This window comes from Homalodisca vitripennis, unplaced genomic scaffold (genome assembly GCF_021130785.1).
Source record: "Homalodisca vitripennis isolate AUS2020 unplaced genomic scaffold, UT_GWSS_2.1 ScUCBcl_10561;HRSCAF=19505, whole genome shotgun sequence".
Lineage (NCBI taxonomy): Eukaryota > Metazoa > Arthropoda > Insecta > Hemiptera > Cicadellidae > Homalodisca > Homalodisca vitripennis.
The window spans coordinates 1-12881 of record NW_025786675.1 but is presented as its reverse complement, the minus strand read 5'-3'; the positions used below and the strand labels follow the sequence as shown (position 1 = coordinate 12881).

General features: G+C 36.8%; 1 protein-coding gene across 1 annotated transcript; it reads right to left on the bottom strand.

The window, feature by feature from the left end:
• Positions 1-449: 449 nt before the first annotated feature.
• Positions 450-10943, bottom strand: LOC124374847 (probable small intestine urate exporter; the record flags this gene model as incomplete). The annotated part of the gene is made up of 2 exons (XM_046832990.1): positions 10693-10943; positions 450-538 (listed from the first exon to the last, which is right to left on the bottom strand). Coding segments are annotated over exons 1-2 (221 nt in total), but the record flags the coding sequence as incomplete, so codon positions are not given.
• Between the last annotated feature and the right edge of the window lie 1938 nt (positions 10944-12881).

Genomic DNA, 12881 nt, shown 5'->3' with positions numbered 1-12881 from the left:
TGTGTCAGTTATTTGGTAATGTATATTTCAAATTGGAACTCAGGTCGTGACATTTGGTTTTTTTCAGAGTACACCATGGAGATTTGTAACAGTGTAACAGTAACACCTTGACATCTTTAGCAGAGTTTTGATCACATGTATGTACCTCTAATCTAACATTTTATATTTTCCACAGACGTAAACTAGCAGATATAGTTCTCAAAACGTCAAGTTTAATATTGTAATTGTCACTGTGTTTAATACACGAATGAAAATGTTTTCTTCCGATACCACATCGGTTACGGTCCACATCTTACTGTCATGAAGTAACGTGATAGCTGGTTTAAAGTTTAGATGTTTAAATGACAAAATATTAAAACAGTGGCTATTGTTTGTTGCCATCCTATTATTTGACATTGTTAGATAAAAATAAATGTTATACACATTGAGTACTGGATAGTTAAATTTACCTGATTGAATGATACCAGTCATCGTAGACCTCTCGCTGGGGGGCGCGCCACTTGGCTATCAGCGCGCTGGAGCTGGGGAACATGACTCCCTGCACATACACGACTCTGGTTAAATGACTATTAGTCAGTTAGGTAGGTAATTAATGGGGTGTAGTAAGTATCGGTAGCAAAAGGGTAACTAGTTTTTTAAAATTATTTATATTTATTGCTTGGAAGCTGAAAGTGAGTAATCGAATCAATACTACCTGGTTATACACCTTTCGTCTATTTATTAACGAGACATACATTGCAAGTTTGGACGTTTGGCTTAATTTATTTATTTATAATGTAAAGAGATATTATTGAATCGATTAATATTCAAACGTCTCTTGAATAGTCTTGTCAGACTATTTGTTTTTCATCGTTACATTTATATTCATTATGTTATTTTAATTTATACGACCCTTACTCACGATTAACCATGCATTACAATTTATTTGTATTTTTTATTCCAGACATAAAAAATATATACATAGAATGTATATATTTTATAATATCTAGAAACAACATATATTGTGTTCTGTGTCGTATTTATTATACACAAAGAGAACTAAATTCCTTGACTCGGCACTATACTACTATGTGGACATAATTCTTTTTACAGAGCATGATGTCTATGGATTTTTCAGCTGTGTCAGTCGTAATTGAGAAACTTGACAGTTTTTGTCATGTCATATCGAGTTATTATTACATATTCAATTTTGCAGTATGCGGCAGTTGAATCTTTTGTCCGTATTGACAATGGATGAGGGGATACTCAACAAATGGTATGTTTCAAGTACTCCACTGAACTGTATTCAAAATTAAATAACTGTTCAAAGAAATATAAAAAAATGTTCAGGCACTTATGTTTTTAAGATTTATTATAGTATTAAAAGTTGTGAAGGTTTCACTTCATTCCTGGTCCATATCCATTATTTTAGGAACGTTTAATTAATTCATTAATAACCAGAAGACCAAATGGGAACCAAATCAGTCTTACATCAATATTTACCGGGAGACTGAACCACAGAAATTTTAACTTTTAAATTTTAATCAACTATATGTGTTTAATAAAAATACAATAAAATTGAGTAAATGCACAAAATACCGATCCTAAATTAATAATATCGCTCGCTTAAAAATGAAATAAAATGTAAAATTGGAATTACAACATCCAAAAAGGTTTTTGATTACTAAATAACGCAATATTTTGAAGCTCAAATCCTTTTTTTTTAATAGCACCCATAATCAATTTTAATTAAGCTAAAAGTAGGGTTACAGACATAAAATTCCTAAAATGTCCACTCAGGAATAAAGTTTTATTTATTTAAGTGATTATTTAAGAATTTCACATAAGAACGCACAATCGAGAAGTATAATTAAAACTTAACATCTGTAAACAAATATTTACCACTTTGCCTGAATGTACACAATGTGTTCAGAAACGAAATACGTTTAGCCGAAATGAAGTATCGTTTATCAAAACAGTAAATAAATAATTATTGTAAGCTATGAATTTCGAACTGGTTGCGGTGGCAGTAGTTGGCGCGAGCTGTGAGGGTGTGGGACGCACGCACGCACACGAGCAGGCCACCCTGAGACAGATAGCCTACGTCATGTAATATGTACTATGTCAACAAACTCGCAACTCAAAAGTCCTCAAAGTACAAGACACAACACTATTCGATTTGGAATAAAATAGTCAATTGTACTGTGGAAATTGTTTAAAATAAAAATTGGAACATTTTTTTAAAGTTGCAAAATTTAAGCATGTATACGGGTACTTTTATGATAAATTCCTTAATGGAATTTGTGTTTACCTAGATAACTGAAATATTATTTTAGTTTGCTACTTTGAAGTACACAAACTCCTTGGTTCACGAACGTTTACACATACAATAATAAAATTAAATGTCGAATTGTAAGGAGTGCAAATTTAAGACGTGTAGACTAGGAATAAACATCTGTTAAGTGAATAAATAGTTATAGTCAGGTTCCTTTGAACAGTTATTATGGAGCTGTAATAACAAATACACACTGGCAAAGGCAGTGCTAACACATCATCCGCTCAAAGAGGTGAGACCGGCCGAACCTGCACGGCCAAGTTTTTTTGTCTGAGGTCACGTTTTCAAGAGGAAATTCCAGATCCTTGACTGAGTCCAGCTCCTGCAATTATATTTCACTTCCAGTGCACATTACATTATTTGACGTCATACGGTTCCGGCTGGCGTCTGTTCTTTACAGGAGCCTCAGATTGGGCAAACGAGTCTGCACACACCCATAAGGAAGAGCACAGACGAGAGAAATAAAAAATACAGACTTCAATTCTCTGATATTGACCTTCCGTGGTTTTGGTGTGAAACCAAAGAAACGTCAGGAGCGTATTCCGACTGAACATTATGACAGTTATACGAGATATTAAGATCATCTATTTGTACAGGGAGACATAATCCAGCTATACATTCAATGTTGTTTCCTCCAACTTGTATTAATTAATTTCTGAAAAATATGATAACTTAGAGTGCTACGAAAAAATGTAGAGTTAAAAAATTACGTACTTATTCAATCTTATTCAAACATATTTTGTTTGAGCATTTTGAACATAAAGAAATATAAACATCAATATTGAATGTGCATATTTTTATGTAATATATATCGATATTTGTTGAACAATATCGACTCCATTGTATATGTTTTTACGAAAACTTAACATTTTACAATTGCATAAAAACCAATTAAATGCTTTAAGCACTTTAAAATATGCAGTAAATAGCAATATTTAAATTAAGCTACGACAAATACGTTTATTTTGTCCAAAAATGGTTGAAGGGCTTGTTACTATCTTTGACAAAATGGAATTAGTAATAGTATTGAGATTTGTTTATCTCCAATCTGCCACTAAAACGTAGAAAACATGCTCATATATTTTTCGTGTTACGAATATTCGGTTCATTTAACAGGCATGAATAAAACTTAATTTTGGCGTTGAGTTGTAAATTAATCTCTAGTAGGTAAAGTCTGCGGACGACAACTATATAGGACAATATAGGATGTTCATTTAATAAGCGATTAGTTAATTTAAGAGATTATTTTTCTTGTCTGAAATAAAATCTGATTTTATGATACAGTAACTCCATACTTAAGACTCTATAGTTGGAGGTTATTCAAAGAGAGCAGTTCTGAGCTACGTTAGCGCAAAATTAAAATCACAAACCAAAATACTGCCAACCACGACAAATCTAAATAAACTATTCAAAAATCGTAGCATATTAATAATAAAATATTTTAGCCTTAACGCATTAATAAAATCAAGCATTAGTTAAATAATAATACAGATACAAAACTATTTATTTGGTCCATATTTTAGGTAAAATAGTCACATTTGGCTACTGAAAATGTACATCAATATTCCAAACGCGTAAAACACGCCACAAAAATGATTTCAAGACTGCTAATCAATCAATCAATCCGTTCTTTATTGCTTTTAGACCAATCTATTATAATCCGATTGTTATAGCAAGTCCGTCATATCATTACAAACACACGCAAAATATACTACAACACTCGACGACACAGTCAGACTTACATTTCAAATCATCTCAACTACACTAATTCACAACTATCATTTGGATCCTCCAGGATTTATTAAATTTATTGGTTAATTTTGAAGTATGGATAATTTTATAGATATACCCATGCGCAGCTCATCATATAAAACTCATCTACTAGCCGAATTTTAAACATGTCTTTTGACACCAACTAGGCCGTTCTATGAGATGACGAGCTTCTTAGAGACTTCGTGTTTTGATTTAGATGTGCTATCTTTTTTATCCACACTTTCAGGGAAGCGTTTGTGTGATTAAGGCACTGAGTCTAGCCAAACCTGAATTGTCACGGTATAAATGCTGAGCATACCGGCCCAGTCTGATGCAAGCTATGGACTCTTAAAGATTGTCCCTGGGCTCTAGTCCTCCATACTGCACTGAAGAAGTCGTTCGCATCCCTGCCCCAAGGACTAAAGTTGCACAGTTCGATTGAACAGTCAACACGGAAATCAACATATCGCAAAACAATTGACTAGAGGACCCAGTGGGCAATGTCAGCAAAACCATAGCTCCCATAACCAAGAGTCCCTACTCACGCACTCTCTGTCTTAATTCGAAAAAAAAAAATAACCTTTGTTCGGCAACTAATTCTAGAATTGCCCTTTATTTATTTGAAGCCTGAAAACGCGTTCCATCTTGTGTTAGTTGGGCACACAGCCCCCCCTACAAGTCTCACAAGGATCCATATCGGCACAACAAGTTGCGGATATAGTTGAGACCGAAATTATGGCATACGTCATTAAGACTTCAGGGGAACAGTATTTAGCTAGGCTTCGCAAGGCAAATTATGCCAGAAGTAATTCTAGCACATATATTGTTAACGTGGTCGTCCCAGGTCAGACCTTGATCAATGTACATCCCCAGGAATTTTGTGGATCCAGTTTCCTCTAAAAGGACATCGTCCACAAATACAGCAGGTTGCCTTGCAAATTCCCTTGGTCTTAGGCAGAAATTGATGACATTTGATTTTGATTGGTTCGTTTTCAAATTCCTGTCAGTAAAATACTGAATGCATGAAGTCAGTTCCACAAATGATGTGATTTCCAAATCTTGTGTAGTTTTTCCTTTGAAGCAAAGGAGTCGTGTCGTCGGCATACTGAATCAGATCACCATGCTGGATCACTGAGTTAAGTCTACAGACGTAAACTAAAAAAAGAATAGGCCCAAGAATAGAACCCTGAGGGACACCGTGGGCTATTTTAATTTTGCTAGAGATGACATTCGAAATCTGCACGCATTGATCTCGATTCTTAAGATAAGAAGCAAGCCACGCGTTTGGCACAGACCCCGAACGCCACATTTTTGTAACTGGTGCAACAGTGTTTCATGATGCACACAGTCCAAATGCTTTGGATAGGTCAAGAAATATGTGAGCACTTGTTCTCGCCTTTCCAAGCCATCAACAACATTGTTCAAAAGACTGTTTACAGCGTCAATTGTTGATCTTTTTTTCCTGAAGCCAAATTGTTCAGGATTTAGAATTTCATTGCTTTCTAGAAAGCTTTCAAGTCTTTCACAGAAAACCTTTTCAAAAATTTTGCTAAAAACTGGAAGAATTGAAATTGGACGATAATTGCTGGTTTTGCAAGGATCCGTCTTTTTTAAAAATCGGTATAACTTTAGCTGTTTTTCAGTAGACATGGAAAAAGTTGCAGATTCAAATGAAAAATTTTATCAATTTTGTGAGTGGCCTCAAAATGTACCTAAAGCAACGTTTGAGTAACCAAAACTGACATCCCGTTAGCGTCACACGATTTCTTTGAATTCAACCCAACTGAACGACACGGGCTAACTCCCTCCACACACACACAGGGGCCAGAGCCATGGATGCAAACCGGTTCCCTAACACCAATTTCATGATTATCGAGGTTCTAAAATTGACGAATCAGTCGAGGCCACAGAAGAAAAATAATTATTAAATTCGTTGGCAACCTGCAACTGATCATCAATTACGCGTTCATTAATTTTGATTGATATAGACTCAAGGTTTCGGTCCAAGTTTGATTTATGTGCCGATTCATTGATTATTTTCCATGCAGTTTTAGAAAAGTTTTCACAATTTCTCAGGGCTCTATTGACGTCATGAGCTTTAGCAGCTTGAATGACTTTTCTATAGATCCTTCGATATGATCTGTAAAATGTTTTAAAATTTTCGTTTTGTGTTTGGACAAATATTGAGTGAAAAAATTTGAGTTTATCTCTGGAAATGAGAATCCCTTTAGTTAACCAGGAATTATTTTTGGGTTTGAAATTGTTTTTGGTTTTTATAAAAGGACACGAAAGTCTAAATAATAAATGTTTAAACGGTCATTGAAAGCTTGATACATGTCATTGACATTCTCAAAGCTGTTCAAAAAGCTCCAGGTTTCATTTTTTAATAAATTGTTCCAAATTGGAAATGTTTTGGAAATTGAAAGCTCTTTTAATTTTAACAGATGATTTTTGAGTTTCTATTTTACATCCATGTAATCACAACCTCCTGCGCAAAGTGATCGGAGACAGCCGTATTCAAAACAGAGACCGTGACATTAGGAATGTTTGTAATGACGTTGTCGATGGCAGTACTCGTCATAGCAGTCACTCGTGTTGGGGAGTTCACGGGACCAATTTAGATTAAATGAGCTTAAAACATCCCGCAGCCGCTGGGTCAGGGGGTCGGTGGGATCCAAAACGTATGATATTTAGATCGCCAATTATAGTAAATTTCGATGAGTTTAAGAAAAGACAATTTATAAGATTTTCAAGGTTTGTAAAAAAAAGATTCAGCACATCCATTGGGTGATCTATACAACCCTACGATTGATATTTTTCCAAGAGTGTTAGATATGATCTTAACACCACTGGCCCTCAAAGTTTAGATCGGTAATGTGATTTAATTTTAAAATTTTCAAACTTCAATGGTGCTTTCACGAAAATTGCCACACCGCCCCCTTTACAAGTGCGTTCGACAAAAATTTGATGCCAATTCATAATTTTGAATTTTGAAAAAATTTATTGTTTCAGTTTTGAAAACCGTGTTCTCGAGACAACAAAAATACATCAGGTTTGATGTTCGTCACACATGAGCATTAGCTCATCTATTTTATTGGTTGCACATTGGGCGTTTTGATGTACCAATATAAACTTTTCATTTTGTTTTGAATTAGAAAACTTTTGAAATTTTGGCAAATTTTGAGTTGGGTATTTTTCTAAAATTTTAACTGGATCCAAAGTTTCTCCTAACCTTTCTTTAAACAGGTGTCGACAATTGAGTTTTTTTGGTTAGGAAAAGCGTCCATTTTCATTTTCCCTGTCAGTGATAGGTTCCCTGCTACGGGCGTCAGCGTAGGTGTCAAAATTTCCGGGGACGAACTAATCTGGATGATGTGGGAGTGTTGTCCGTGCATGGAGTGTTCTAGAGAGGGCACTTGAATGGAAGAAAGAGAGCTAGTTGATTGGAAGGGGGTGGAGATTGGTGATGACTGCAGTTTGTTTGGAGATGTTGAATCAGGATTATATTTTTATAGGAGAGGGAGGGGATTTAGAGAACGGCAAACGAACCCACTTCCACCAGACTTCTCACCAACAGTCCGGCCAGAATCCGCTTGCCCGACAACCTCAGATGCAAAACCATGGTGAGTGAACCAGCGCCCTTTCTATGCTGTTGATGTTTAGCAGCTGGGCTCCCTCGCATCTTGGCACATAAGCTCCTCGATATAATGGTTCACGGCGGTGGTTGTCTGGTTCACTATATGGTCGACTGAGAGGTCGTGTCGTTGAGGGATGGTGGCCACAATGACCCGGGATGAAGGCGAGGCGGGTGATTATTCGCTGCTCCAGATGTCGGTAAATGTTCTGAGACTCACCGGTTGCAATATCATTAGTGCCGGCGAGTTATGACACAGCAGCTCCCGAGGTGGTGGTGGGGTGGCCGGACGTAGCATCGAGAAGTCCCGCTGGAAGGCTTACAGATCCCACTTTACTCTCGTAGGCAGTTTCACACGTTGCTGGAACGAGACCGGCCAGATGACGTGCATGGGCTGTCCCCCTCGATAATAACGGTCTTGAAGGGTAAAATGACGTTGTAGGCTGCTCCTCTTGAGACGATGTTCAACCCCCATCGTATATCCCTCGCCGACTAATGTGCCTGAGTTGTAGTCTTTTTCCGAGAGGGTTTCTCTTCTTCTTTTCTTTTTCTTTCCTTTCTCCCCTCCATTCCTTGTTTTTGAAGAAGCAGTCTCATCGAATTCAGGTATGGTGGCCCAGGGGTGTAAATTTGTTTTGGGTCTCGATTGGGACATTCTTCATTGGGACGACAGTCCAAGTCTCAGTGCTCTTCCCGCGGTGGCACTCACATCTATCAGCCTCCCGCTCTTAAACACAAGTTGTCGGCTTCTAAGACCTGGATAGTATTTCTGAGGCGTGATACAAGATTGTGAGTTTCCACACACCGACCGTGGATCCTGACAGGCATTGGGCAACTTGCTCACACGGCATCAAGCGCGGTCGATCTTGGATACGCATGATGAAGGTTTCGATCCGTGATGTATCTGCCACGAAAATCTGATTGGTGAATTGCAGGAGGCGAGTATCTGATTCCACCGAGTGGGTCTAGGACATCTTGGTATTTTCTTTGAAGATCCGCAATCTGCAACCTCAATCTCATGTTTTCGTCCTCTAGTCCACGTAGAGCCCACCGGTGCATGTGACCCAACATGCCCCGCTGATGACGCGAGAGGCGTGGATGACGAGGGAGGTGTGGACCGCCGCGGCAGGTGTGGACGACGCGGCAGGCGTGGACGACGCGGCAGGCGCGGATGAAGCGTCAGGCGCGGACGTCGCGGCAAGCGCGGGGCGAGGCAGCAGCAGGCACGGAGAGATGTACCAGGTGTGGGAGAAGATGACATACGGGAAAGACATAAGGGAATCTCATTGTTGACGGGTGAGGGTCCAGAATGTTTTTCATTAGAAGAGACAATTCGATTCCTATTTACATCCGTCTTCAGCGTAGCTCCACAAGATCTACCAAGCAAACGCCATATAGTTTCTCCACTTTTTAGTGTGTATAACTTTCTCCTATATTTATAATTGTTGTGTATTATGTGAGGTTTGCCGTTTTTTGTTAATTTCTATTGAAATACTCATGGTTATTTATTTATTTAAATATAGGAAAATTTAAAATTATTAAAAAGTTATGCACACGTCAAGTAAAATAAAATAATACATAAAATAAGCTTTAATATAGCTTAATAAAAAGTCGACACAAAAAGATAACTGGTAGTCCTTGGTATCGAACTCGGGTCCTTGAGTTTATCAGTCAGTGAGCATTCCACTAGACCAAACCTGATTGTGAAATTAAGTGCAGACACTTAATGATAAGGTGCGTCCGGCGTGATGTCAACGAGCGTGTGCACCTGTTTGCATGTTTTATACAGCACAATATGTACAGTAGATTTAGAGGTTATAATAAAGTTCAATAAATTAAAGTCTTACCACGCCTAAAATTCTAAACACTGATAAAACACAAACATAGATACACATTTAAAATTCACAACTAAATACATACAAACATTACATTAAATTACAAAACTTTGGTCAATTAAATTAAAATGCCACACGATTATAGAGTCGTGTTGGTAGTTTGACAGTGGGCGCCGCCAACCCCTAATTGTTATTTGACCACTAATAATGAACACAGAGATTTTGTTAGATTCCATCATTAGATATGTTATTAGTTTTCTGGAATCTAAAAATATATAAACACATTTATGAGCTGTTAGGTTTATTTGTCTATTACTGCCACAATTTACCTTATAACATTTTTACGTTGTACAATTTTTGGTGTACCATAGGCATCTAAGTAGCAGTATTGGATCCTGCCAGGAAGTACGATAAGGTAAAGTTCTAGGAGGAATGTAAAAGTCAAAGTGACAGACATCATATTCATATGTTTACTGATTGCACTCACTATTGACGTGGTCAGTGTGGAATGGCAGCTTGTCCTGTGTGCATTTTGGTACGTGCCAGTGACTGGTTGACCTTTATAACCGACCCAACACACGGCACAGTAAACAACACATTTTCGTTTATAGCTACTTGTACGAAGTATCCAAGCGGTTTTTTCTTAAGACCTGACATTTAAAATAACTTAGAAAACTAAATTTATTTAAATTTTAAGTTATTATAGAGAAAAGAACAAGTTTTAAATCGAATCTAGACTCTAAATTTATCTTGCTCCTAACAGTGTCTATGAATATGCGGACTGCAGTACAGCACTCCATAACACACTACTAACTACTAAGATCACACTATATCTTTCCATCCTTTAAAAGAACAACACAAATAGCCCTTATTCTGCTTCAAGATTCATCTGGCCTATAAGACCTACAGATTGCCTTTACAAAACTGCAGAGATGGTTTTACTACATTGAGATCCGATACCTACTTTAAAATGTTTTGCTTGATCTGCAGAACTTTTAGAGTTTATCTCTTTTTTACAGTCTCTTTTTTAAATCAGCATCCTTTATAGTCGAATTTTTGACTGCGTTTGGAGTAAAAAGATTCTTATATTCAAAGGTTGGTGCTGAAGTGGCTATAACAATATTTTGTAATGTGATGAGCCCGATGGCTTTACCTACCTGACCAAAGCCTTGGAGGATTCGGCCGAAGATGAAGGCGTAAGGACTGAGACGGGCGAGGAAGGGGAAGCACAAGGAGAGGATAGATGACACCAGGATCCCGATCCCGAAGATGTGCTTGCCACCAAACATGTCCGCCAACACACCGGCCGGCACGTGGGCGACTATGTAGCCAATGAAGATGGACTTGATGATGTCGTGCTGCAAGTGTTGATCCCAGTCGAACTCCGCCTGGAAGTAACCCAGAGTTACATTTTAGAAAGTCTATCTTAAAATTAATCTCAGTAGGCTACTACTGCTGTGGTCGTTACGTTTAATACGTTCAATCTGACGTCAGAACAAAACGTTAATGGATATATGGAGGCTTAATAGCCTTTTTAAAACCAGCCTAATCGGTAAAACAGAACATGTTGACTGCGGCATACAGTGTGAGTCTGTCTCAATCAGTGAGGGTGTTAACTACATGTATTATTGATAGACAGTTATAGTACCGTAGCAGTTACATCCAAAGAATATGAAGTTTAATAAAAATAAGGAAAGTCTCTACTCACATGTCACCATTGCTACTTACTTTATTTTTAGATAACTTCAGAGCAGTGGGAGCTTATACTCAGTTGGTTCCCTAGGTTCAATGAGATTAGCACCCTCTCTCTTAAAACATAAATCATGTACGAGTTAACCTATGTGTTTCTGAAAATAATCTATTTTACATATATTTTATAGTAGTAGCAATGTTTGTTTTTTAGAGAAGCACTTTTAATCGTGATTTGTGCTGCTAATAAATAAATTTTTAATGTAAATGTTTTCATAAGACCGTGACATGGTTTTCAGTGTCCTCTCGAGAGTATGCATGGGTAAACCTCCGTCCCTCGTTTCGAGAACAACGTTACAAGCCGGTCACATGTTTAGGGTCGCAAGACGGCCTTTAACCCTGGTTGTCGTTTGGTAAGAAAGAAAAATTCAGTTATCCTATTAACAGTGTGGGGACGGCACCTGGACACTTATAGATTTCGGATAATTTGCATATAGGCCTAATAGTTAAATAATTGAATGTTCAGGAACGAGAGTGCATCAAAGAAACCTCCAATGTAGTTACACAGAAACTTACTCTATTCCTAATTAAAAGGGGGAGGGAGGGGTAGTTAGATTTTTTATTCAGAAGTTGCCACAATTAGTTCAGGATTCAGTATGGTTTGGTATCATGTCATTCAGTTTGAATTTTACTTAAACTCTTTTTTATCTGGACAGTTGATGTTTTGTTTATTATGTTTTCTGCGAATGTTTATTTTATTTTATGTATTGCAATCTAATAGTTTTTTGTGCGATGTTTCTTAAATGAATACAAGTTAAGTGAATTAATTGTTAATGGTTAATAGAGAGCATATAAAAAAATTACTATGGTTAGAATTAGAGTTTTCTGCTAGGTTACCAATAATTTTTTCTTCACGTATCTTCGTCTCACAAAGAAATTACGATTTAACATGTTTTTGAGGAAGAACCGTCATAATTTGGTAGGGATACACAATGGTTTACAATATTATTAAATATTTAAAATAGGCTTGCCTTTTAGTCTGATGACTGTCCGCCATTAAACTAAAAATATATCATATTTTTTACGTGACGTTTTAATACACATATTCATCAGAGACCTTTAACATTGTTCTATTCCTGACACTTAACGTTAACACATAATTCACATACTTTAGTTTTATGTCGAGTAGGAAGCAGCCACTTCACTGATCGAATATTTAAATCTTATCCTTATAAATAAAAAGTGAAATCGACAAAATGTGGTTTAGTGTTAAGTGAGCGCAATATCTCGAGAGCTAAGAACGCCGGTTTAAATTCGGTTATAGATTATATTTTTGTAAAAAATGTCTCGAATTGAACATACCCGATGGAAGGTGTTTTATGAAGCAATAAATATAGATTGAAAAGTTACTCCTGGGAATATTTTGGAAAGCTTCAGCAAAAATGACAAAATTGATAGTTTATTAAACGGTTTGATAATTCAAGAATTAAACTGACAAAAAACCAGCAGTTGACAGCTATAAGTTCTTTTCGACCAAACTTTAACTGAAACCATACTGTTTACATTTACAATTTTAACCAATAATAAGTAAATAGTGCTTGATCGGGTTAGTGTAATGCACGATAGTAAATAAAAACATTAATATATCAATTTTATT